Raw genomic sequence first — 24,601 nt, 5'->3', positions numbered from 1 at the left:
TACAGCTTACTCTCCTGCTAGCTGCGTCCCATAGTTCTCTTGGATCTGGGCCCAGCTCTTCCTTATTAAGTTTTTCCAGATGACCTTGGATCTCAGTAATCAATTCCACTTCTCAATTCCTCTTCAGAAACATAGAACAGGAAGGAGCCTTCTACATTGCCTTTTCCATCTTCTTCCTAGCACAGAAATACCTTTCTTTGGATTGCTGATGGACAGGTGGCCTCTCCTTCTGCATTTGCAATGATGAGGTCTCCAGCTCTTCAATTTGCCTTTAGTAAGTTACCCTTTTCCATTGCATGAAACCTTGATGGGACCTTCATCAAAGTTTCCTACCAATGATGGCTCCTTACCCTGTCCTACCAGGAGAGGGGGAAGGAAGGAGTAAGATACCTGACCCAAACTTGCCAATCAGAATTTTTTCCCCAATAATTCTAAGAAAGAAGTCAGTAGAAGGTGATTTATCATGATGATAGTGCACCAAAGAAACAGTCATTTTTTTCCGCCCCTCTCTCACTGTATCTGCCTTGCTCACTGTCCCTTCTAAAACCAGGTACTTCTGCTTTTCCTTCAAATCATGAGCCACCTTGTATCTTTTAATTATTATTATTATTATTATTGTTATTTTTGCTGTAGTTATCCAGACTTTTTCAGTCGCTTATGATCAAAGAATCAAAGAGATAGCTGTTCCATTGTTGGAAGTTTAAATGGTTAATATGTTCCTCCTTTTAGCCAGATGAAATCTTACTCTTTGTACTTTCTACCAATTGTTCTTGTTCTTTGTTCTGTTCTTTGCTCTCAACAAGCAAGAGTCTAACCTCTGCTCCTACAAGAAAAACTTTAAAACTTTGAAGATAAGCATCAGATGTCACCTCTGGTTTCTCTCTTACCAACTAAATATCCTTAGTGCCCTTGGGTTTTCCACAACACAGAAGGGGCCTATGTCAGGGAAAGGTTACACCACCTCACGTTGTAGCCCTCAATTCTTAGGTGTGGAAAACTCAGTTTTGCCAGGACATGAGAAATGTTATTGAAATCATGCTATCCAAATACCAGACTTGGAAATACAGATTGGAATGCTTACTTATTGATTTATAATGAAAATTATAACACACATGGTTCAGAGTTCTTGTGTGCTTCCTGCTGTTCTCCCCAAGTCTATTTACTTTGTCTTTCTCTAGATAAGAAATATCGTTACTGATTAGGTTTCTTTCTCTTCCACTAAAATCACATTCCAGCCCTTCCTCCCTGAAATTACATCTAACTCATCTGCAGAATCACCCACAGACACATAGTGTCTCTGTTTAGGCCTGTAGCTGGCTAATTCCACTCATACAAATGGACTTTATTAGTTTAATCCTCAAAGGGCAAACTGGTCTCCACCTTGTTTGAGAATGCCTCATTGAAGCTCTTAAGTACTGCCTACATTCTGGTTACCCTCTGGAATGTTCCTAATTTATTATTGTAATTTATCATTGTAAGTACTTGGACCAATTGCTTAGAACAATTACTGATACTAGTCAGATGCACTGTTTCTAAAATTTCTTTTTAATAGTAACATTACACAGTTATCCACATTTATTCTGTGACATGCTAAGGCCTTCAGGTTGGATCAAAACTTGTAATTAGATCATTTTAAAAAGGCTAAGTGTATTATGACACATTTTAAACCACTGCACAAATAGTCTTGTCTTACAGACCCTCATTCCAGCATATTCATACCTCTTAAACATTATGATTCTGTCCAATATATTACTTATCAGGCTCACCTTTGTGGAATCCAAAACTTTGGCAAGCAAGCCTCTAATACTTCCCCAAAATCACTCACAAAATAATTGAACCTTACTAGATTTCACTCTCTAGTCTCTGCCCTCTTTTTCCACCAGTTGCTACAAAACACTGCGATACAATATTTTGTACTTGTGCTTTGCTTTGAAAATGTGACTCCTCACTCAAAATTCTCTCCAAGTTCCCAAACATGCCTTTCAGTTTTGTCTTTTTATTTCAAGACCTTTCTGAACTACTTTCACCTAATCATCATTTCCTGTATTAAGTTGGCCTTTCTCCCAGACTATTTCAAGTGAGATTGTCTCTTTACCCACTCATCCACTTCTCCCACCTATCCATTGATGTTTGCCCAATGCCCAACCAATCCACCCACCTTCCAGTTCTCTTCAATTTTAAACAATGAAACACATTAGGCACAGAGAATTACCCAATTTAAGAAGTTAGATACAACTGAAAATCCCTTGCATGTCTCTCTTTAATTTAATTCTCCTTTCTTATGGTTTCCAAGGTAACTAATATCCTGATTGTGGTATTTATCCATGCATGGTTGGTTTGTTTTGGGTTATACATTTATTTATTTATTTTGCTACATATGCATGGCTCAAAAATTATTCATAGCATTGTATTTCATGTCTTTAAACTTTACATAAATGTTGTCATGGGCTTAATATTATATTTTTGAGATTTATCCATGTTGGTACATTAGGCTTAATATTATATTTTTGAGATTTATTCATGTTGGTACATGTAGTTCCAATTCATTTATTTTTACTGGGACAGAGTATTTCATTATATAAATATGCCCTAATTCACCCATTGTTTTGATTGACATTTATTATTTAAACAATGCTATAGTAAACATTCTTGTATTTGGCAATTTTGGCAAATGTGTATCTCTAAAGGACACAGTTAATAGTGAAACAACTGGATTTGGGGGTTTTGTGCACTTCCAACTTTATGATGTACAACCAAATTACTTTCCAATGTGGTTATGCCAATTTCCACTCCCATTGGCAGTGTATGAAAGTTCCAGTTACTTTATATCCCCACTAATACTTGCTTTTATTGAATTTTAAAAGTCTGGCTGGGCATGGTGGCTCATGACTGTAATCTTAGCACTGGGAGGCAGAGGCTGGCAGATTGTTTGAGCTCGGGAGTTCGAGACCAGCCTGAGCAAGAGCCAGACCCCATCTCTACTCAAAATATAGAAAGAAATTAGCTGGACAACTAAAAATATATAGAAAAAATTAGCTGGGCATGGTGGCACATGCCTGTAGTCCCAGCTACTCGGGAGGCTGAGGCAGTAGGATTGCTTGAGCCCGGGAGTTTGAGGTTGCTATGAACTAGGCTGATGCCAGGGCACTCTAGCCTAGGCAACAGAGTGAGACTCTGTCTCAAATAAATAAATAAGTAAATAAATAAATAAATAAAATAAAAGTGGTTTTTTTCACTCTGAGTGAAGTAGCATGTAATTGTTGTTTAAATGTGTACTTCTTTCATTATTAGTAAGGTTGACCATTTTTTTCATATATTTGTTATTTGCCATTGAGTTTCCTCTTCAGTGAAGTGCCTTTTTATTGTTTGGGTTTTTTTTTCCCTTTTCCTTTTTCTATTGTGGTTTAACATCTTTTCTTATTAACTTGGAGTGTTTTGTATATTCCTGTATTAGTCCTTTGTCACTTAGGTAGGTTGTACATGCCAATATGTAGTTTGTCTCTTACTTTATAAGAAGTCTCGAAATCTAGTAGGACAGTATCCCCAAACTTCTTTAAAATTGCTTTCAGTTGTTTTTGTTCATTAATAATTTTATATTATGCTTTTCAATTATTCATAAAAACTTATGAATAATTCTGTCAGTATCTTAACTGGATTCTATATCTATAGATTGATTTGAAGAAAATTAATATCATTAGGCACTGTCTTCTTATCTGTAGACATTGTATTTCTATCCATTTATTTAGATAGTCTTAAATATCTTTAATTAAGTCTTGTAATTTTTTTCTTAAGGCTCTTAAGAATCTTGTACACCTTTTATTAAATTTATAAATATTTTCTATTTTTTTGCTGAGACTATAACTAACATTTTTTTTAAATTGTGCTTTCCAACTGTTTTTTTCAGGTGACTATAACACAAATGATTCTTGTATGGTGATCTTATATCCAGCAAACTCACTCAACTCTCCTACTAATCCTAATAATTTGTCTATATACATTTTCCCATTTATTCAACAAATGTTTATTAGGTGCCCACTATGTGCCAGACACTGTACTGGATGCTGGAATACAGGAGTAAGCAAAATGGATGAAAGATCTCTAACATCATCCATTTAGTTAAGACAGAAAATAAGTAAGAAAAATGTGCATTATATTAGAAGATGCTATGTAAGTGCTATGTAGAAACATAAAGCAGATGATGGGAATGGGGGATTGGAGGTTTGAGATTTTAAATAGGGCAGACACAGTAGTCTATTGAGAAGTAACACAGAAGCTGACATTTAAGCAAACCTTGGAGGAGATGAGGAAGCAATACTAGTGAATATCTGGAGGAAATCATTTCAGGCAGAAGAGTCATTAAGTACAAAGGTCCTGAGGCCTAGAGTTTTTGAGGAACAGCAGGAAGGCCAGGGTGGGTGGCTCCAGTGAAGGGAGCAAAGGGAAAAGGGAGAAGAGGCTGAAGAATGTAGGACCTTGAAAAGCCATTGGAGAGTTCTGGGTGGAAGTAACATGATCAGATTTTTCTTTTCCTGTTTTGGGAATAGTCTTTGTAAAGCAAGGGTGAAATCAGGGAGGTCAGTTAAGCAGCTACTGCAATAATCCAGAGAAGCAGCATCAGAGACTCTGACCTTCACGGAGCAATGGTGGTGGTGAGATGATTCTGGATATATTTTGAGGATGGAACCAACAGGATTTGCTGATGTGGGTATGGAGAGAGAGAGAAAAAAAAAAAAAACTTAAAGAATTTCTGCCTAAAACATTAGCATGATGAAGCTGTCATTAAATAAGATGAGAAAGACTAAGGAAGGAAGAGATTTGGGGAGGGAGGGTGAAGGAGAGGGAGTGTAGGAAACACAAGTTCTGCTTTCAACTTGTAAAGTCTGAGCTGTCAGGTTCTGATTGGAGGTGTCGTGTAGGTATTTGAATATATGTGTCTGGAGTTCAGGAGAGAAATCTTAGCTGGAAGTTATAATTTTAAAATTTATCAGCCTTGAGACTTGAAGGAGATCACCAAGGGAGGAAGTATAGCCAAAAAATAAGTAATTTCAAAGACTGAGTCCAGTGCTCAGAGGCCAAGGAGATGATGAAGGATCAGTAAAACAGACTGAGAAGAAAAATTCAGTGAAAGAGGAAGAAAGCCAGAAAAGCAAGGTGCCTGGAAAGCCAGGTGTAGATACTGTTCCAGGGATAGAGTGATGTCAAATGCTGCTGATAGGTTAAACGAGATTAGCAACAGAGAGTTGACTGAGATTCAGACATCATGAATTGACCAAGGGCAGTATCATCGGATGGGTCAGCGTGAAAGCCAGACTGGAGTTAGTTGAAGACAATAGGAGAAGAATTGAAGAAAATGATCAGTGACAAGCCAGGGCATTTTCCCATAGAGAAATGGGCTGATATTTAGAAGACGGGGAGAGAGCAAACTGGTGTTTAGAAAGATGGGGAGAGAGGAGGAAGTCAAGAGAGAATATGTTTTAAATGGGAAAGCACATTCTTTGGAATTTTTTTTATATACAATCATCCCTTAAAATATTGGTGGTGTTTCTTCCTTTCCAACCGTTGTGCCTTTTATTTGATTTCTTTGTCTCATTGTCCTGACTAGCTCTCCAGAACAAGTTTGAATTGAATGTGTTATCTTTCTTTCATTCTTTATTTAAGGGAGTTTTCTGATTTTTTGATGTAAGCGTAATGTTTACTCCAGGCTTTTGTTAATACCCTTTATCAGGTTAAGGGCATTCCTTTTATTCCTGTTTCTCTAATAATTGTTTAATTTTATCAATTGCTCTTTCTACCCTGAGATAATCCTATCTTCCCCTTTAATCTGTTAATGTGAATTACAGTAACAGATTTTTCAAATATAAACCCATTATTGCAGTCCTGGGATAAAGTTAAATTTATCATTTATTTTAATGGATTTTAAAATTTGGTTTGCTATTTTTAAAGAAGTTTTGAAACTATGTTTATTTATGAGATTGGCCTTTGTTCCACTGTCTTTACCTGGCTTTGACATGAAGTTATACACACTAGTCTCATAAAATGAGTTAAGAAATTTCCCACAGTTTCTGTTATTTACAAGAGTTTTATAATGGTGTGATGATCTAATCCTGGAAGATTTCATCGAAAGCTATTAAACTCTCTGGCACCATGAGGTTTTTTTTTTTTTTAATTAATAGATTTTTAAACTATTGATTCATTCTTTGAGGATAATAGGACGTTTTGCTTTAGTCACTTTTGGTAAAATATATTTTCTAGGCAATTTTATATTTTATCTGAGTCTTCAAATCTGTTGGCATAAAATTGTTTGAATTATTTTTGTCTTCTGCACCATCTTTACTTAAACATACTTTTTCATTGATAGTTTTCTTTTGCCAATATTTGCAGAGCTTTGTCTCCTTTTAAATTTTTTTTTAGACATGGGGTCTCTCTGTGTTGCTCAGGCTGGTCTCAAACTCCTAGCTTCAAGCGATCCTCCTGCCTCAGTCTCACTCCCCCTTTTTTTTTCCATTTTGGTTTACTGATCATCCATATAGGATCTCTTTTTAAACTTATTAATTTCTTTTTAAATCTTTATTGTTTTTCTTTTTATGCTTTGTCTGGCTTTATTCTGCTATTCTTTTTCTAATTTCCTCAACTGTATAATTAAGTTATTGATTATTTTAATTTGCTAATATAAGCATTTCTAATATAAGCATTTAAGACCATAAATTTCTTGCTAGGTACCACTTAGCATCATTCTATCATTCTACAAGTTTTGAGATATATTTTCATTGTGAATTCTAAATATTTTCTTACTGTTATTGCGATTTCCTCTGACTCATTTTTTTTATTGCGATTTCCTCTGACTCATTAGTCATTTAGAAGTCAGTTTTTCAATTTCTTGAACAATTTTTATAATCTTTTTGTTTAGTTAAAAATTAACTGCATGTAGTCAGAGAATGTGAACTGATGATACCAGTTGTTTGGAAATGGTTGAGAATTGCTTTGTTGCATAGTTTATGGCTAATCCGTGTAAATAATAATAACTAAGACTTATGCAGCACTTTCTATGTGCCAGAATCTGTTCTAAGAGCTTTTCACATGTTAATACATTTATTACAGTTAGTTTCTGAGATAAGTATACTAATGTTATCTTCATTTTATAGATGAGGAAACTGAGGCACAGAGAGGTTAATAATGTAACTTGTCCAAGGTTACATTAAGTAGAGTAAGTAGTAGAGCCAAGAATAAAACCCAGAGTTTGACGTCAGAAACTGTATTCTTGGCCACATTATGCTGCCTCTTTAAATGTTTCATTTGCGCTTGAAAGAAGTGTGCATTCTCTATTTATTAGGTGTCATATATTAAGTATGTTGATTAGAGAACTCTTGTTAATGACATTGTTCAAATTTTCTATATTTTCAATAAGTTTGTGTTTGTCTTGGACTGTCAATTATTGAGATTTTTTTTACATTTTCCTCCATAATTTTGGATTTGTCAATTTCTCCTTGCAATTTTGTCAAGCTTGCCTTATAAATTTGAGGGCTTTTTAATGAGGTATGCACAAGTTTAGAATTGTTATTTCTTTCTTGGAGAACTTTTCCTTTTATGAGTATATGCTGAGCATCTTTATTCCTAGTAAGTTTTCCCTGTTTTCTTTGAGGTAGTAGTTATAATACCTATTTTTTCTTTCTCTATCATTTTACTTTCACCTTTCCATCATTATGACTTAAATATAATTTGTAAACACTATGTAAATACATTTTTAAAATAATCCAAATTGAAAATATCTGTCCATCAATATAAATTTAGCCAACTTGCATTTATTGTGATAAATCAGTAATATATTTGGATGTATTTCTTAATTTTATCTTTTTATATTTCCTGATTTTTCTACATTTATCTTCTTTTCTGCAATTTTTTGATTAAGTTTTTGTCATTTCATTTACCACCTCTATTGGGATTAGTGGTTTGAGGGTTACACATTTTATTTCTATTCTTTTAATGCAGTTGCCTTTAACATTTTAGCAAGCAGTCACAATATTTCATCAATTCTAAAATAGATATTTCTTACATATTAATATTTCTGAAACAAAGATGTGTTTTATAATTGATAGCAATTTTCTGATTGCTATTGGCCAGACGGTAGGCATATGTAGTTGCCGTTGTCTACATGTGCATGAACTTGTCATATTGCTCCTTATTTTATCATTCCAATTGAATCAGATGCATCATTGTTCCTACCAATGTTGAGTTAAATATTCATTTAAAATGTTTTCAAAACTACTAGACTATAATGTGGCACTAAAACAAAAACGTATTGTGGTGTGTATGCAGAAAGGCATGGAAAGACAGCATGAGGGTATAAATTTTATATTAGTGAATCAAATATTCATCATTGAGGGAATGACAACAATTCCATATTTTCTTACAAGGCAATAACTGAGTACATTGTGGAACCTTAAAAAATGATATTTTTTGTTACTGAGATATTGGTAAAGGATCACTTATTACACTATATGTATTATAATTGTATTATTCATAAGTAATACAACTGAGACCTGGAGAAATGAACAATTTCCTTGAAATAAATGAAAAAATTTCAGAGAAAAAGAGAGTCTAGTATGATCAATTCATGTCTTGTGTAGGACTCTCTTTAAGGCATGATGCCACTCACAATGTAATTGGCAGTCTTTTTCTTTGTAATACATGAAATAATGGTTGATCTTATTATTGATACCTTCTTATGTTTAATTGTATAATTATGTCTAAAGTTATTCAGGAGCTCTCTTCTCCTCCTATTCCTAGAATGATCTTGGAACACTTTAGTGGCCATCTTATATGTTATTAACCAGCACTTTTATTCACTTTGTTTAATATCCTTGAAATTATTCTTTAAAATGACTGATTTTTTAAAACAGCCAATGCTTACTTAAAGTACCTAATATTTCCCTATTTCTTTTTTCACTTATCATTTTTTTCATTGCCTTTCTTTTTTACCCCCTGAATCCAAGTTCTTATTTTCTGAAGTATACATTTTAAAAGTCCCTCAGCAATGGCACGTGCCTATAGTCCCACCTACTGGGAGGCTGAGGCAGGAAGATTGCTTGAGGCCAGGAGTTCAAGGTTACAATGTGCTATGATTTTGCCTGTGAATAGCCACTGCACTCCAGCCTGGGCAACATATCAAGACCCCATTTCAAAAAAAAAAAAGTCCCTTCAGTGAAGGTCTGGTAATGATAAACACTCTCAATGTTTATTTTTATGAAAAAGTCCTTATTCTTCCTCTTAATTTTGAATCATTATCTGGAAATAGATTTTTAGATTAGCAGCCATTTCTCAGTAATTTTGATTACTGCTATTATGAGATCTGCTGTCAACTTAATTGCCATTTCTTTCCATCTGATCTACTTTTTTTCTCTGTTTTAATATTTTCTCTGTGTCTTTGTTGTTCTATGGCTTCCCTATTACATGTCTAAATGTGAGGGGTTTTTTGTATATTTCTACTCAATCTTCATTGTGTTTTGTGAGTTTGAGGTTTTCTTTTTATCAGTTTTGGAAAGTTCTTAAGCATTATCTCAAATGTTGCCTTCTCTATCTGATCTCTCCTTTTGAAGATCCTATTTATTCACTCACTTGTACATTCAACAAATATTTATTGAACACATGCTATCTTTCAGTAATATTCTACACATTAAGAATATAATAGTAAACAAAGCAGACAAAATCATTGTCCTCATATCCTTGATATTCTACCCTATTTTATCCTTCATGTTTCTTGGTCTTTTGTATTTTCCATTTCTATGTGATACATTATTTTTCATTTCCTCAGTTCTGTCTTCCAATCCATTGAGTTTTTCCTTCAGCTATATCTTATTCACTGTTTCATCTATCTATTGAATTTTTCATTTCTAGAAGTTACTTTTAAAATGACTTTGTGGTTTTCTCATAAAAAGAATTTTTCTTTATACATTGAATGATTTTAAACATATAATTTCATAATTTGAGGTCAATAATTTCATTACCTGAAGTTTTTGAATATCTAATCTACTGTGTTTAATATGCTGACTTTTGCTCATATTGGTAATTTCCTTGAGTATTTTATAATTTGAGATTTTTAATTTAAGTTTAAATAGGATTATACTTATGTGAATACTGAATGGCCTGGGTTGAATGTGTTACACCCCGAAGTGATATTATGGTTGCTTTTATGAGGAATCCCAGTAATATTATCAGCTCTGGGATGACTTGCTGTTGTTGTTAGTGTCTTGGTTTTGGAGATTCTTGGAGTGATAAAGTAAACAACATAATACACATATGCGTGCTTTTAAAAGTGGAAAAAGTGATGGAAATATAAAGGTTTATTAGTATAGATGCCAATGTAGAATATGACTATAAGAGAGTAATAACTACATAGTCTTTGTCCTGTACATTATTAAGTGGTTATGAAATAAATGTATAAAAATATCAATCACAGGAGAAAATATTTGTAACTCATCATATGTTCTAAACCCAAGGCTGGCTTTTAGGGTTCTGGTAGCCTTAAGGGAAATAACAAAATAATACCTGGCATTTATCTGCACTTACTATGTGTCAGACACTGTTGTAAATCCTTTCCATATATTAATTCATTTAAGTCTTACAACAGTCCTAGAAGGTAGATATTAATAATATCCTGATTTAAACGATTAGGAAATTGAGGCATAGAGAGATAAGAGATTGCCTGACATAGCAGAGCTGCTAAGAGCAGAACCTAGCATTTAGCATGGGCAGTCTGACACAGCCCATGTTCTTAGCCACTATGCTATGCTGTCTCTAAAAGAAGGAAGAAATAACTACATCCTCTACCTTGGGATATCTCCATCTTCTCTTCCAAACTTCCATTTCCATGCCAAATTTATTCTTCCCATCACGAACTGCTTTATCTCAGGTGTTCTTCATTCCCTTTGCCAGTGGGCCATTCCCTGGAGAGTGTTTTCAGCATAGAGAAGGGCGACTTAAAAGGTTAATAGATGCTGACGTGGAGGATAGTGTCTGTGGCTGAGCCGGAGTGAGCCATCCTGATAACTAGGCCTGAAACAGCACGATTTGTGGCTTTTTCATTGTCCTACTTCTCCAATTTGACATCTTTACCACTTTAGGATAAATTACTTTGAAATTGACAATGACCAGATCACTGTGAGAATGAGTCTCTAAATATGGTTTGGTGGGTTTGACATTAAATAGCTCTGGTCCTTAGAAGCTGCTCATTTGAATACACAGATACTGACCCAGTATTGAGCTCAAACATAAACACATGCGCACACACACACATATGTAATAAGAACAGGATATTTTCTTGAATGTAAATCAGAAAACCCTAATTACAAAGCTGATCCCTCACCAAAAAGCTTTAAACTATTCAATTACACAACTAAAACAAGTTTAAAAGGTTTTTCTTTTTATCTTTTTGAGTATTTGTTGAAGGAAGCAGTTAACTGGTTATTCAGATTTTTCCCTTTTTTTGAAGGAAATCTCTTTTTTGGAGAATATCTTGTCCTTCATATTGTATATAGTATTTAAATATATAAAATTGTTTAAATTGAAAAATCTCTTTACTTTTTAGTAAAGTGCTATGGAATATGAAATTCATAGCTTTAAGAGGTTCACAGTAATATTAACGTTCATAACTGATGTATCTATACCTAATATTGCTATACTAGCTACAATTATGAGCAATGTGAAGTAATTTATCCTTATGGGCAGCTGCTTAACTTTTCTAGTTAGAAATCATAAACTATATTCCTTATGTTCAACAATCTCGCTGACATTATTCTGAACACACGAGCCTCATTCCAGAGGCCCCTTTCAAATTTCTCTGATAATCCAGTACTTTCTTAGCATGGAAATTGAGTCTTGGTGTTCATGATCAAGACACAGAGATATGTCATCTATTTTCATTGAGTTGCACTTTCAGCTTTTATTGAGGCTTTTTTCATCCAAATGAAAACCTCTTTGCCATTTATTGTTTTTTTGCTCTTTTTTTTTTTTTTTTTTTTTTGAGACAGAGTCTCACTCTGTTGCCTGGGCTAGAGTGCCGTGGCGTCAGCCTTGCTCACAGCAACCTCAAACTCCTGGGCTTGAGCAATCCTTCTGCCTCAGCCTCCCAAGTAGCTGGGACTACAGGCATGTGCCACCATGCCCGGCTAATTTTTTCTAGATATATATTTTTAGCTGTCCACAGAATTTCATTCTATTTTTAGTAGAGACGGGGTCTCACTCTGCTGGGGCTGGTCTCAAACTCCTGAGCTCAAACAATCTGCCTGCCTCGGCCTCCCAGAGTGCTGAGATTACAGGCGTGAGCCACCATGCCCGGCCATATTGTTAAGCTATTAATATTATATGGATATGGTTTACTATGATTCTCAATGTCATCTATATAAACCCTGTTATAATTAGGTTATCAAGAAAACAAACTGTGAAATGGTTAACATGTAGGAAATTTACAGGGCAGTGCTCTTAGAAATAGTACCTACTGGGGGGGGTGGATGAAGAAGAATTGTGCAGAGGGAGAAGTTGAACTGTGATGTAGTTCTGAGAAAAAGCCTCAAGCAATCTCAGAGGGAGCTCTGGAGCTGTAATGACCCCTCAGAATCATCCTAAGACAGGAGAACAGGCCTTCACATCCACACCTGGACTAGTCGTTGAATGCAGGCTGTCCAAAGGGAAGAAGAAAACATTGAGTGAGTCTATTCCCTTTAACCAAGGAAAGTTTCTGCAGACAGACTTAGCTATAAACCACCAGCTGAGGAGATGAGTGCCTCTGTTCATCCCATATGGAAACAGCTTCTCTGAGATGCTGATTGATCTCTTGTCCTGAGAAAATTTATAAGAAGGGGAGGTTAGTGAGAGGATCAGGCATCTCTGTGATTGATTGGTTTCCTTGAGGGATGGTGCCCTTCTGAGGGCTCAGTGCTGGCCTCTGTTGCTGCAGACTTCACATCAAGGCAGTGTTGGGTGATGCACAGCTTCGATCCCTCACCACAGTTACTCCATTTGTGCACCCCCTGGATCACACTGGGGTGGCTGATGACAGAGGCTTCATTGATATCACATGGCTGAGTCATTCTATTTACTTTGATTTTTAGTGCCTCTTCTGTGGTGAATGCTCTCATGGGCATTAGCATGGATAAAAAAGGTATTTACACTTTGTGCCCAATCCCATGTGTCTGTCCACACTCCCAGAGTTCCTTATCTCTGATTTCTCAGTCTTTCTTCTCCCAGGCCCTTGTCCATTCAGCCAAGCCATCCACCACTGCCTGTGATTCATAGCTCTTACCTATACACAAAGGTGCATGGGCTGAAGCTCTGCCCAGTGGGAGAATGTGCCCTCACTGCCATCTTTCAGGGCCACACCTGAGTATACTGTAACAGCAGTCCAATTTTTACTTGCACCCAGATAGCCAGCCAACCCAATAATAAATCACTTTGAGACATTTTCCTCCTTTGTCAGCTGGTCATAAGGGAACCCTGCATGTGGCCGTTAAGTCTCACCTGAATGTAAGGTGTCATTTCTGTAGTAGTAAATGATATAGCTGTCAGGGTCACCTGCTCACACAGCTTATGTGTGCCCTCTAGCCTTGCTTGTGTGTCTGAGCCAAGATGTACTACTTCCTAGTAAAATATTTGAACTTCAAAAGTTAAGAAAAAATAAAAGCATAATAGAAACTAACATGACATATAATATAAACTAATATGACATATTTAAGGCCAAATATATCTATCTTATCTCTTCATGTAAATGAGCAAAAACTCACCTATTTCTTTTAAAAAACACTTCTAGATTGAATCACAAAATCCAGCAAACAAGAGACATACATTCACTAAAATGATTTAGAAAATATTTTTAAAAAGATGGAAAGTTAAACAATAATTTACTTCATTGTAAAACATGCTAATAATTCAAATTTAAGAAGTCATTTTAATGTTTACAACAAAACCATATCACACATTCAAACCTAATATATGGGCTATTTTTTTTTTTTGCACTATGTCAAATTACCAGATAGCACATAGAAAATGATACTCTGAGATAGAAAAATCAATGCTGAAGACTGTGAAAACTCCTCTTTGCTGAAGACTGTGAGAAGGAGTTTGCTCACTCATTCGCTAAGGCAGGGCCTTCTGTTCTCAAATGAAGATCCGTGAGGTTTGTGTGCATCCCCACCATGCTAAAACTGTTGATTATGATAGAATGGTTCAGAATCAGAAGATGATGAAGTACTGCCTTCTTATTTTTGTATACCTCACATACTAGGCATATTTTTTTGTCTATTAAGAATCATTGAATAATGACTACTAAATTGTTTTCTAGAAAGTTATATCAAAAGAGTCAACCATTTATTTGATGCAACATAGGTTGTAAAAGAAATTTTAAATAAAAATAGAATGGGCAAATGATGCTGGGCAAATGCAAATCAAAAGAAACAGGGATCATGATCTTTATATCAGATAAGAAAAAATTTATGCCAAAAATATTAAATAAAACAAAAAAGGCACTTTTTTTGCCAAACAATTCAGTTCACAAGAGTTGTAAAGATTATCTATGCATTAAATTATATAGCAACAATATTTATAAATCAACAATTCCAGGAGATACCAGGAAAAACAGATAGACACATTAGTTGCAGGAAATTTTAATTCACTTCTCTTGGGCCAGGACACATTAAGGTCAAATAATAATAGAATAAAGAGCTCAAATTTTCTAAAATCCTTTTATAAAATTAGCATAAAATTGATAGTAAACTTGACAAACATAAAGACCAAATATTGATGCAAAAATTTTAAATAAAATAGTAAAAACAGAATTTACCAGCACAGTAAAAAACTGATTTCCCAGAACCCAGTAAGATATATTCCAGGAATACAAAGTTAACTAATACTGGGAAATTTATTTCTATAATTTATCAAATAGATTGATCTATGGACAAAACTATGATATATCTGTAGATGCTAAAAAGGCATTAAATGAAATTCACCATCCATTCTTGATTAAAAAGTAAACTCAATAAAGTAGTAAATTGACACTTCTTTAATATTATAAGTTATAATATTATAAAATATCTATCTCACTCAATAAAGCCTGCATAATGCTTACTAGAGAAGTTAAATCAAATATATAAACTTTGAAATAGAAAGTGATGCATTCTATATGATTTAAAGCATTTACTGTATTTTCTTATTTTTGACCATAAAATTTTATATCCAAAATCAGGAATTCATAATAGGAACTAAACCAGTATTCTTGCTCCAATTTTATGTGGAATAGCTTAGGAAATTCTAGCTGAAATAACAAGCCATGAGATATATAAAAGTTTTAGATCTCAGAAAGGCTGCATAAAATACAGACATCTTTTTAGAAAACTCAAGAGAATGATCTGAAAATGTATTATCATTAAGAATAGTTGAGCTAAACAGCCGGGTACAAAATAAATACAAAAAGCAATAGGTTCATTTAATCAGCAGTAACGAAGAGTTCTAATGAGAACAAAAAAAATACAAAGATTATGTTAACAGCAACAAAAAGACATAAAATACACTCAGAAACACCTTTAAAAATTTTTGGAGTTTATGTGAGGAGAGTGGCAAAATTAATATTGTAAAAGAATTGAGAAATGGCACACACAGACAGAAAAGACAGCCTTGAAATAGAACCTGATATGTATAAAAACAATTGGGAAGAAATGAATTATTCAATAAATGATGCTGGGAAAATTAGATTAGCTATTTAGAAAAAAAAAATACATCTTTCTTTACTTCTATAAATACCAGATAGATTTAAGAGCTAAGTTAATGGTTAAAAGATTCATTCCTAAAATAACAAATGTTGAATGTTTTGTCAAGTTTTTTAATCTGAAAAAATAGAGTTGATTTTTATTAAACTTTTGTATAAGGAAAAACGTTTTTTTGAAGTTAGAAAAAGCTGTTAAAGGAATCACACCAAAAGAAAGGAGTCTATAGGTGATGTCTGCATGTGTTCAGAATGTCTCCGGAAAAATATGTAAGGAACTGCTTAGGCTGGTTTCCACTGGGAAAAGGAATGGGGGGGATGAGGAACAGGGCTGAGAGGGACACTAACTTTTTACTGCAAACCTTTTTTTACATCTTTTGAATTTTCATACCATGTATTAAATAAATAAATAATTTAAACAACTTAAATTTCCAGTTTTAAAAAAGAAAAACAATGAAACGCCAAATGATTGACAGATTTATCTAAAATTTTAGCATGTCAATGGATAGCAGCAAAAAAAACCCCCAGAAATAATAAAACATGGAGACATATTTGCAACCAAGTGTCAAATGTTAACTTAATACCCTTAATAGAAAAAGATATTGCACCAAAGGAGGACCAAAAAAAAAAGAAGCCATCTAAAGAAAAATAGACATAAGATATAGCGGGCTGTTCCCAAAGGAGGAATTACAAATGGCCAATAAACATGTAGAAATAGTCAACCTCACTTTTAGTCAAGGAAATTTCTAAGTAAAACAGCTATAAGATACTTTTCTTCATTGATTAAATGAACAAAAATTAAAGATGCTCTGTTCTTGCAAACGTGCAATGAGGAGATCCCAGCTGACGGGAGTTTAAATTAGTAAGACTTTTCTGGAACGTAGCTTAGCTCTATGTATCATGAGCCTTTAAAATGTTTCTGTCCTTTGTCTCAGAAATTTCTGGAAAATCTAGGCTATAAATAATTTGAAACGTAGAGATGACTTCATGTACAAGATGTTGATAGTTATAGTAGTAAAAAAAAAAAAAAGATTGCTAGGGCTGGATCTTACAGTTGGACAGAAAAGCCCCATCATTTCCCATGTGACAATGTAAGGATCTAAACACTTTGCTGCTCTGTTATGTTTTCAGTTTTATGAATCCACCATGTGAAGTACACAGACCAATTTTCCAAATGAAAGTTACAGGCCTGTGTTGCATATTTATATGTTTTGTAGGGTCCTATTATCTCTCAGTAGAGATGACGAGATCTTTGAGGGGAATAGGGTGAAATTTAGTTGGGGAAAACTGAAATGGATTTGGGAGAGATGAAATGATATGTTCCATTGTGTCCCGAAAAAGAAAGAAAGCTAATGATGAAGGGAAATTGGAGGGTAATTTGAAACATTTCACAAAGTTTCCTGAAATGTCAGAGTTAAAAGTAACCCCTACCTTTAATGGACTTAGAATCTGAAATAGCCTGGAGACTAAACCTACCTGCAAGCGAATAGTTGTGCTCCTTTGGACTCTCCCTGCTCCCTGTGTATCAGAGACAGGGTGAACCTGCTCCATTTCAGCATGTTTGCGTACCTGCCTCTTCCACAAGATCACAATCTCCAGTGAAGAAGGCCCTTATTGTATTGGACTTTACACCCTCACTCCTTAGCACACAGCCTGGTGTACCCACTTTGTAATAGACTGAGTTAGTATTTTGTCTTAATCTGGAGTATTATTTAACATGAAGGTTTTTTTTTCTAAACAGGATTACCAAACCAATAACAATGACCAAGCAGTCGTTGAAATCTGTATCACAAGAATCACAACAGCCATCAGAGAGACAGAGTCCATTGAAAAGCATGCAAAGGCCCTTGTGGGGCTCTGGGACTCCTGCTTGGAACACAACCTGAGGCCCTCCGGGAAAGACGAAGACACTCCTCATGCAAAAATAGCATCTGATATCATGAGTTGCATTTTGCAGGTATGTCAGCGCTCAATATCAGGCTATTTGATACTGGGTTGGCAGGTTAGTTGAACACGCGGTGTCTCTGAACCAAGAGCCGGTTTCTGTAGCATTTAGATACTGTAAAAAGATACCACAAATCATCAATAGCTAAGCTGGACAGGCTGGTAATTAACAGCAAAAGTATCAAGCCTCTACTATATGCAAGAGACACTGCAGGGAATTCAAAAGAATACCACAGCAAGCCTCTAATCTATTTGGAGAGACAAAAAGTTAACAATAAAGCAATATGTTCCAAGATCCAAAGGAGGAGTACTGGGAAATTCAGAAGAGGAGATCTTTTTCATCCAAAGAGGAAGCAGAGACTGAACTGAGGGCAGTGAGCTCAGGGAATGTGGGAAGAATTGACTAATTCATTTTTAAGTGTATTTCTATATATATTGTGAACTCTCCCTGATGACATTTGCCTGTTCTGACCATATTTAATTCCCTCCTCTGGTGTAAACTTGAATTTGGAATTTTGGCTCAGCCATAAACCAGTTGTGTAACATTGAAATTAGGGCCAGTCATTTAACTTCTTAAACCACAGTTTCCTCCCTGTAAAGTGCAAATTAAATGACAGTATCTATAACAAATTTACCAGTCAATGATGTTGATAGGTATTTCTCAAAAAAATTTCTGTGGTCAATAAGTAGTTGGGAAACACTGAATTCAATTTTTCCCTTTTGAGCTATCACAATATTTCACAACATATTAAAGTTTCGTCAAGTCCTACAGTGAAGAAATCTGGTCACCTTTGTTTAGGCCACCATTTTGCAATTTGATTTGACCATGGAAGCTCCTTTCCCCTCCCACCCCCAACACAACACTGATGAACATCCCTCGGAACTGGTGTTCCACTGAGCGCAGTTCAAGAAATTCTGGTTGTGTTAAAGTGCTTAGCACTGTGCGTGACAGCTGTCATTAGCTTCCTTTCGTCTTCTTTTTGTCTGTCACAGTTGTGCATGCTTAGGTGGATTTTATTTCACTTTATCTGCTCAGTGCTGGGACTGGTCAGCTCAACAAAAGATTCTATGCACCACCACAGTGTTTCTTCTTTGTCCCCAGGATTAGGGATGGGTGGAGAGGAAATGAGGATTTTAGCAAAACTGATGAAAGATGAATACTGCTTGAGAAACACCAAAGACCTAATAAGTGTGTTCTTCATTGATTATCTTGAATATATTATTGATATACATCAAAAACAGAGATTATTTCACTCTAAGGTGCCATTTCACAGACATTCAGAGCTACTCACAAATCAGCCGTACTTTCTAGCTCCCTCTGCAGGTTCAGAACCACTGGTCTGGACTCTAAAGTGGTGCTGTGGGATGGAAATATAATGCAAGCCACAAAAGCAAGCCACATGTGCAATTGTAAATTTTCTAGCAGTTGCTTAAAAAGAAGTAAAAAGAAAGAGAAATTGATTTTGATAATATGTTTTCCTTAGCCCAATATATCCAAAATATTGTCATTTTAACATAAAATCAATGTAACTAATGAAATAGTTTTTTATACTAAGTTGTGGATAAATATCTGGTGTGTGTTTTAGCACATCTTACTTTGGACTAGCCACATTTCACGTGCTCAGGAGCTTTCTCTGGATGATGTCTCCTGTGTTAACACAGTTCTAGAGTCAGGGAAGGTCTTCTGGAAGGAGGTCATGTTTGGAAATGGTTATGAGTAGTGAGCAGGAATTTCACCAAACAGGCAAGGTGGAATGAGAGAACATTCTAAGCAGAGAAAAATATAATAGCTTGTACAAAAGTACAGATTTGTGAAATTAGGCCAGGGTCAGAGAATTATAAGCACGCTCTTTTCCAAAATGCTCAAAATTCTAACATAAAGGATGTTTTATTCTGGGTAAGGCATATCTCTTGCTTAAAGGTGGTGAGGGTAGGACATGGAATCAACTTACTGATGCTCAACACTCAGTGTCAATGAGTTTGTAAGACTGCTGAGAGCAGGGTCCTGAGGTCAAGGACTGGTATTTTGGGAAGGGACAGAGAGAAGGGCTGAGGGAGAGGCCTCTTGGTAGACCAGGATGGGTAAGTAACAGAAGTGGGCAGCAACTCCAGCCTGTAGGGCCCGTGTGGGCATGGGGTGTCCATCGTGTGCCCTCAGGAGGAGACAGAAGCTGCTGTAATGGAAGGCAGGAGGCCCTAAAGGCAAACTCACCTTTCAGCAAAGTTCAGCATCTTGTATGGCCACCTCTGGGATGTGGTCCCAGAAAGTCAGCCCCAGGAACCAAAGGCAAAACTGTAATCTCAGAATTTGTGTTCACCTTTTATCAAATTTGAGGGGCACTTTTTGGCTTGCCATACACGTTGAAAAGATTATTTTGTACTGCTTGTAATTTAGGTTTTTGTAGGAAGCATGTAGAAATCCAAAAGACTCATTTTGTTCTATTGTTTCAGAGAAATTAAACAGTAGACCAACTTTCAAAAGTTAGGTACTCAGCATTTTTAGCTTGCACAAAATGAAAGGACAAAAAGAGTGACTCCTTCTTGACCCCGCCCCACCTCCCAAGGCAGGCAATCCCAGTGTTGTGCATCGGATCAGGCACACGCAGCCATTTATGTTTCCCACACGCTTGGCCATTTCATTAGATTTTTTTTTTCTAGCCACTTGACTGTCATGATAAGCAAAATGTGTTCTCACACACATACACACACACACACACACACACACACACACACACACACACACACACGCTTTTTTTTTCTTCCCCAAATTTCCTTTTTCAGCCTACCTTCAAACCTACTTCAGGCAAACATTCCTGTTCCCTTTTAATTGGTAATTATACTGAATTCCTTCTTTTCTTGAACTCTAAACTTATGAATTTGCCACATTAACCTTAAAATGACTTTTAAGATTCCAGAACTTAATTTCTACTTCCTCAATACAAAATCGGTACATGGGACATGCACTTGTGAGATCTATCTTGTTGTCTTGGGCCATATACTAACCCTTACTGTGTCTTTAGACAAGTCTCTCAAATTGTCATGGATAAAACAAATACTTGAATCAGATCATCTCCCAGTCTGAAATTCTGACTGCCTCAGGAGATGTTGAGAGGCAGAACAGCAAAGAACTTTAAATCTTGAAGGCTTCCAAGTCATATGGATCTTGGTCTTACCAAGATGAGAGATTGCCAAGGTATTTTCTCTCTCTTAGTCTCTGTTCTGCCATCTGCAAAATGGAGGTAACAATAACTACTGCTCAGGACTGTTACAAGGGTTAAAGGTGATACCACATATAAAGTGTTCACGTAATACATTGCTACATAGTAAGTGCTCAATAAAAGTAGTGATTTGTGGCTAGCAAATAAATCCAGTCTTGTTGAGCAGTGGAAATAAGCATCCAGCTAGCTCCACTCAAGACATCAAACCATTGAAGTCCAGTACTTTTAATAGGTGGTGGTAGGTGCACATGAAGAGGATCTTTTAGTACAAAAGCAATCTCCATTTGTGGTCTAGCTGCTATATGGAAGTAACTAATTCAAACTACAGCTTATCTAGGGTTAACAGCTTCCTCTGACCAAGTATCTGTATGGAATTGGTTGTTACCCATTTCATTGCCCTTGTAAAATCTTAAAAGAGAAGATATGCACACAAGCCATATTACATTCTAGGATAAATGCAAATTTGGAGAGAGTTGATGAAAATTAAAATGCACCTCAGGGCCATTATAATTATTGACATAGTTGATGTACTAGAATGAAATTCTAGAGAACTGACAGGCCAACCATCATGAAGGCTGAGAGCCAATGCCTGTCTTTATCCTCACGGTACTGGTTATAGCAGTTACAGCCTTTTCCCCAACCAAATCACTTAGCAGGGCTGTTGCCATGTATTTAATCAGTTCTGCATTTTATCTCTTCCCCCATTCCTGCTATGGTAGTAACCACAGGGGACTGTCTGGGGGTAGGAGGGGAAAGAAAAAATCCCCAAATCCATTGCTGGAAAATGAGAAGTATCTATTTTTCCTCTTTATAGAAGGACCCACTCTCCAGTCTCCTTGATTCCACACTCCTCTCAGTTCCTCTTCCCCAGTCAATGCTGTGTGGCGATGCAAACTGCCCCTGGCTGGCACAAAGTGCCTTGGACAGTTGAGACAATTTCCTTCATAACTCTTAGAGGTGGGACTGGTTATGTGAACTTAGAAGTTTATTCAATAGGCAATCGCAGCTCTACCATTTTAGCTGTAATGTGATCTTGGGCAAATTAGTCATTCTGTGCCTTAATTGCCTCATCTGTAAAATGTCAATGATAAGAGGAGCTGCTTCATGTGTTGTTGTAAGGATTAAATTAATAATAGACCTTAAATAATAGGCCAGATATTTAGGACATAGGAAGTGCTGCATGAATATTAACTCTGGTTGGTATTATCATCATTATCATCTTCTGCAGAAGACTCTAAAACAGCACTCAACACTTCCTTAAAAGCTATTGATGTAATTATTTATTACAGCCAGTGTTTATTGTCTGTCTCTCTTCTCCCCAAATCATAAGCTCTGTTTTATTCGCTGAAGTGGTCCCAGTGCCTAGCATAGTACCTGGCACATAGTAGAAACTCAAATAATATTTATTGAATGGTTGAATGAATGAATGTGCTCAGGAGACGTGACTGCCCTCTGGCTTCCATAGCAGATACACTTCTCTCCAGAGTAGACTTCAGTAACTAATCCTCAGACAGCGGCATGAAATGGGAGGAGACCAGGATACACACCCCCAGGTTCCTGAGACCTGATCACTATTACCTGTCAGAAAATACACTGGAAAAACTCAGACATATGTGCCAATTAGAATTTACATGTAGCTATGCTGTGAAGAATTGACCATTTTATGTCCAAATCCAAAATTAGTTTGTGCTTGATGATGCTGAATGAATTAACCAAGGAACCCTATTTTAATAAATGAAGTTTGATATTTCTTGAGCTTAATCCTTTTTATAGCTCTTAGTTGAATTTAAGGCCTGAGAGCCAAGGAGCTTTTTAGCTGCTATCACCTTAGATAGACATCTTTTCTATTTAGCTTTGTTCCTTTCAAGTCTAAAACACTGGGAAACCTTCCCAAAATGCATTTTCAAAAGGAAAAGTTCCACCACAAGCTCAAATTGGTGCTAATCTAGTTAAGAAATATAATTCTTGGCATCGTAAGACAAGGCCCTCTTGTTTTACCTCTACAGCTAGATATAACTGTCCCCATGAGCAAGTCTTTATTTCTAGGCTGTGCTTCCCTGAATTGTTCCCTGAGCACCAAACTATGTGTAAGACAATACTCACACCAACAGTCTCACGTCTGCACTGAGGGGCGAGGTTGGCCATAGGCTCTGGCATTATCAGCTGCTGTTAAAGTGATTTGTTTGTAAAACCATAGTCATAGGGCTTTCTCTGCATGTGTGCCATTAGCATTTCTGTGATCGAAATAATTCTAGAGATAAAATAATTCCATGGGCCTGAGATCTACTGCATTAGCACCTCCTTTTGCTGCTTTTGAAAGTGAAGCTCTACCATTGAAAAGAGGCTTGTTTGGTCATTGTTAGATCTGTAGGACCCTCATCTGTCCAGTTTCATCCTGGCCTCCCAGCCCCTTACCTACATCCTGTTGCCATCAGCAGTGCCCATGGCTTCTTGAAGCACTAGAAGCTGGCTACATGGTTTGCAGGTTGAGAGCCTTTGGTGGCAATTTTTCGGGGTTTATATGAACTATTTGCTCTTTGCTTAATGTTTCACTTTCCATGTCATTTGAAAGATTACCAAATGACATATGGGAGGAAAACAGAAAAATTGAGTGCGTTAATTTTTTTAAAAATAATAATGACATTATATGTTTTGGGGGGATTTTATACACTTTACTTGGTACCATACTTCAGAGGCTTAAATGGCTGCCCACTAATTTTCTCTAAAACATCTAGAATTATAAAAGAATATGATCAAATCTGTTAAGATAGCCTGTTCTTTCATTACTGCTGGCAATAGTGGTTTACAAACATCAGTTGATGGGAATACTGATTTCCGTTGGTCTGTCACTGTGCCTGTCTGTGTGGACAGGAAGTAGGGAACACTTCCCAGTGCTTCCACCTTTGGTCTGGTTTCTCAGAAGGTTACAGGTACATGTGCTTTAAAACATTCCTCTGATGGAAGATGTGTACCTCTCTACCTGCAAGTTGTTCTTGGGGATAGACCCAGAGTAGATAAAGTAAACTTAGGCATGGGGTTCTTTGTTGAGAAGAATTACGCAATTGTGTTCCACCCTCACAATGGATTAAAGGGGAGGCTTCGACCAGTCATGACAGGGACAAAAATATGTCATCCAAAAGTTAAAATGGAAAAAACCTACATGCAGTGGAGAGGTTGGCTTCCTATAGGAGTAACCCAAGAAATTATATAGGTGAGACTGAGGGGTTTGGGGAACACCTAATGCTCTAATAAGTAACTTGAATATAACTCAAGGGAGCAGAGATAGAATATAATTGAGAAAATTGGCCACATCAATTGGCTTTCCTAAACACCACCTGTTTGACGAGTATGTTAAAAAGAGGATGCTCAAGGTGGAGTCACTATCTTGGCATGTTTACCCAGCACTACTGGGGAGGGAGGTAGAGACTGAATCTAATGAATGGCAAGTTCTAGTCACCAGAGATGGGGATTCAGTTATAGGACAGGAGTGTTATTTTAATCAGGTGTTGCCATGGCCTGGATGAAATATCCCTAAGGATCTCTGTCTGCTCTGATCTGACTTTGTGCCCATGTGGGAACATTCTGGTTTCTAATCTGGCTCCTTGGTCTCCTGAAAATGTGAAAACGATACCTTAGGTTTGAGCTAGGAAAGCCCCCCACTGTGGATGAGTACATTGTCGTGCTTGGTTATTCA

At 36.2% G+C, this 24,601-nt stretch overlaps 1 protein-coding gene across 8 annotated transcripts in view; it reads left to right on the top strand.

Annotated features, from left to right (window-relative positions):
• The window catches only part of VEPH1 (ventricular zone expressed PH domain containing 1), a 211,061-nt gene that overhangs the window by 10,645 nt on the left and 175,815 nt on the right, over positions 1-24,601 (top strand). For 7 of the 8 annotated variants that reach the window (XM_045539535.1, XM_045539534.1, XM_045539536.1 and 4 more), the window contains one exon: positions 17,487-17,702. In XM_045539535.1, coding sequence (XP_045395491.1) covers positions 17,487-17,702 — 216 coding nt within the window. Of the gene's footprint in view, positions 1-4,668; positions 4,706-17,486; positions 17,703-24,601 lie in introns of those variants that run through there. The other variant, XM_045539537.1, reaches the window with a different exon arrangement.

Source organism: Lemur catta, chromosome 1 (genome assembly GCF_020740605.2).
Source record: "Lemur catta isolate mLemCat1 chromosome 1, mLemCat1.pri, whole genome shotgun sequence".
Lineage (NCBI taxonomy): Eukaryota > Metazoa > Chordata > Mammalia > Primates > Lemuridae > Lemur > Lemur catta.
This window is presented reverse-complemented; position numbering and strand designations above follow the sequence as displayed.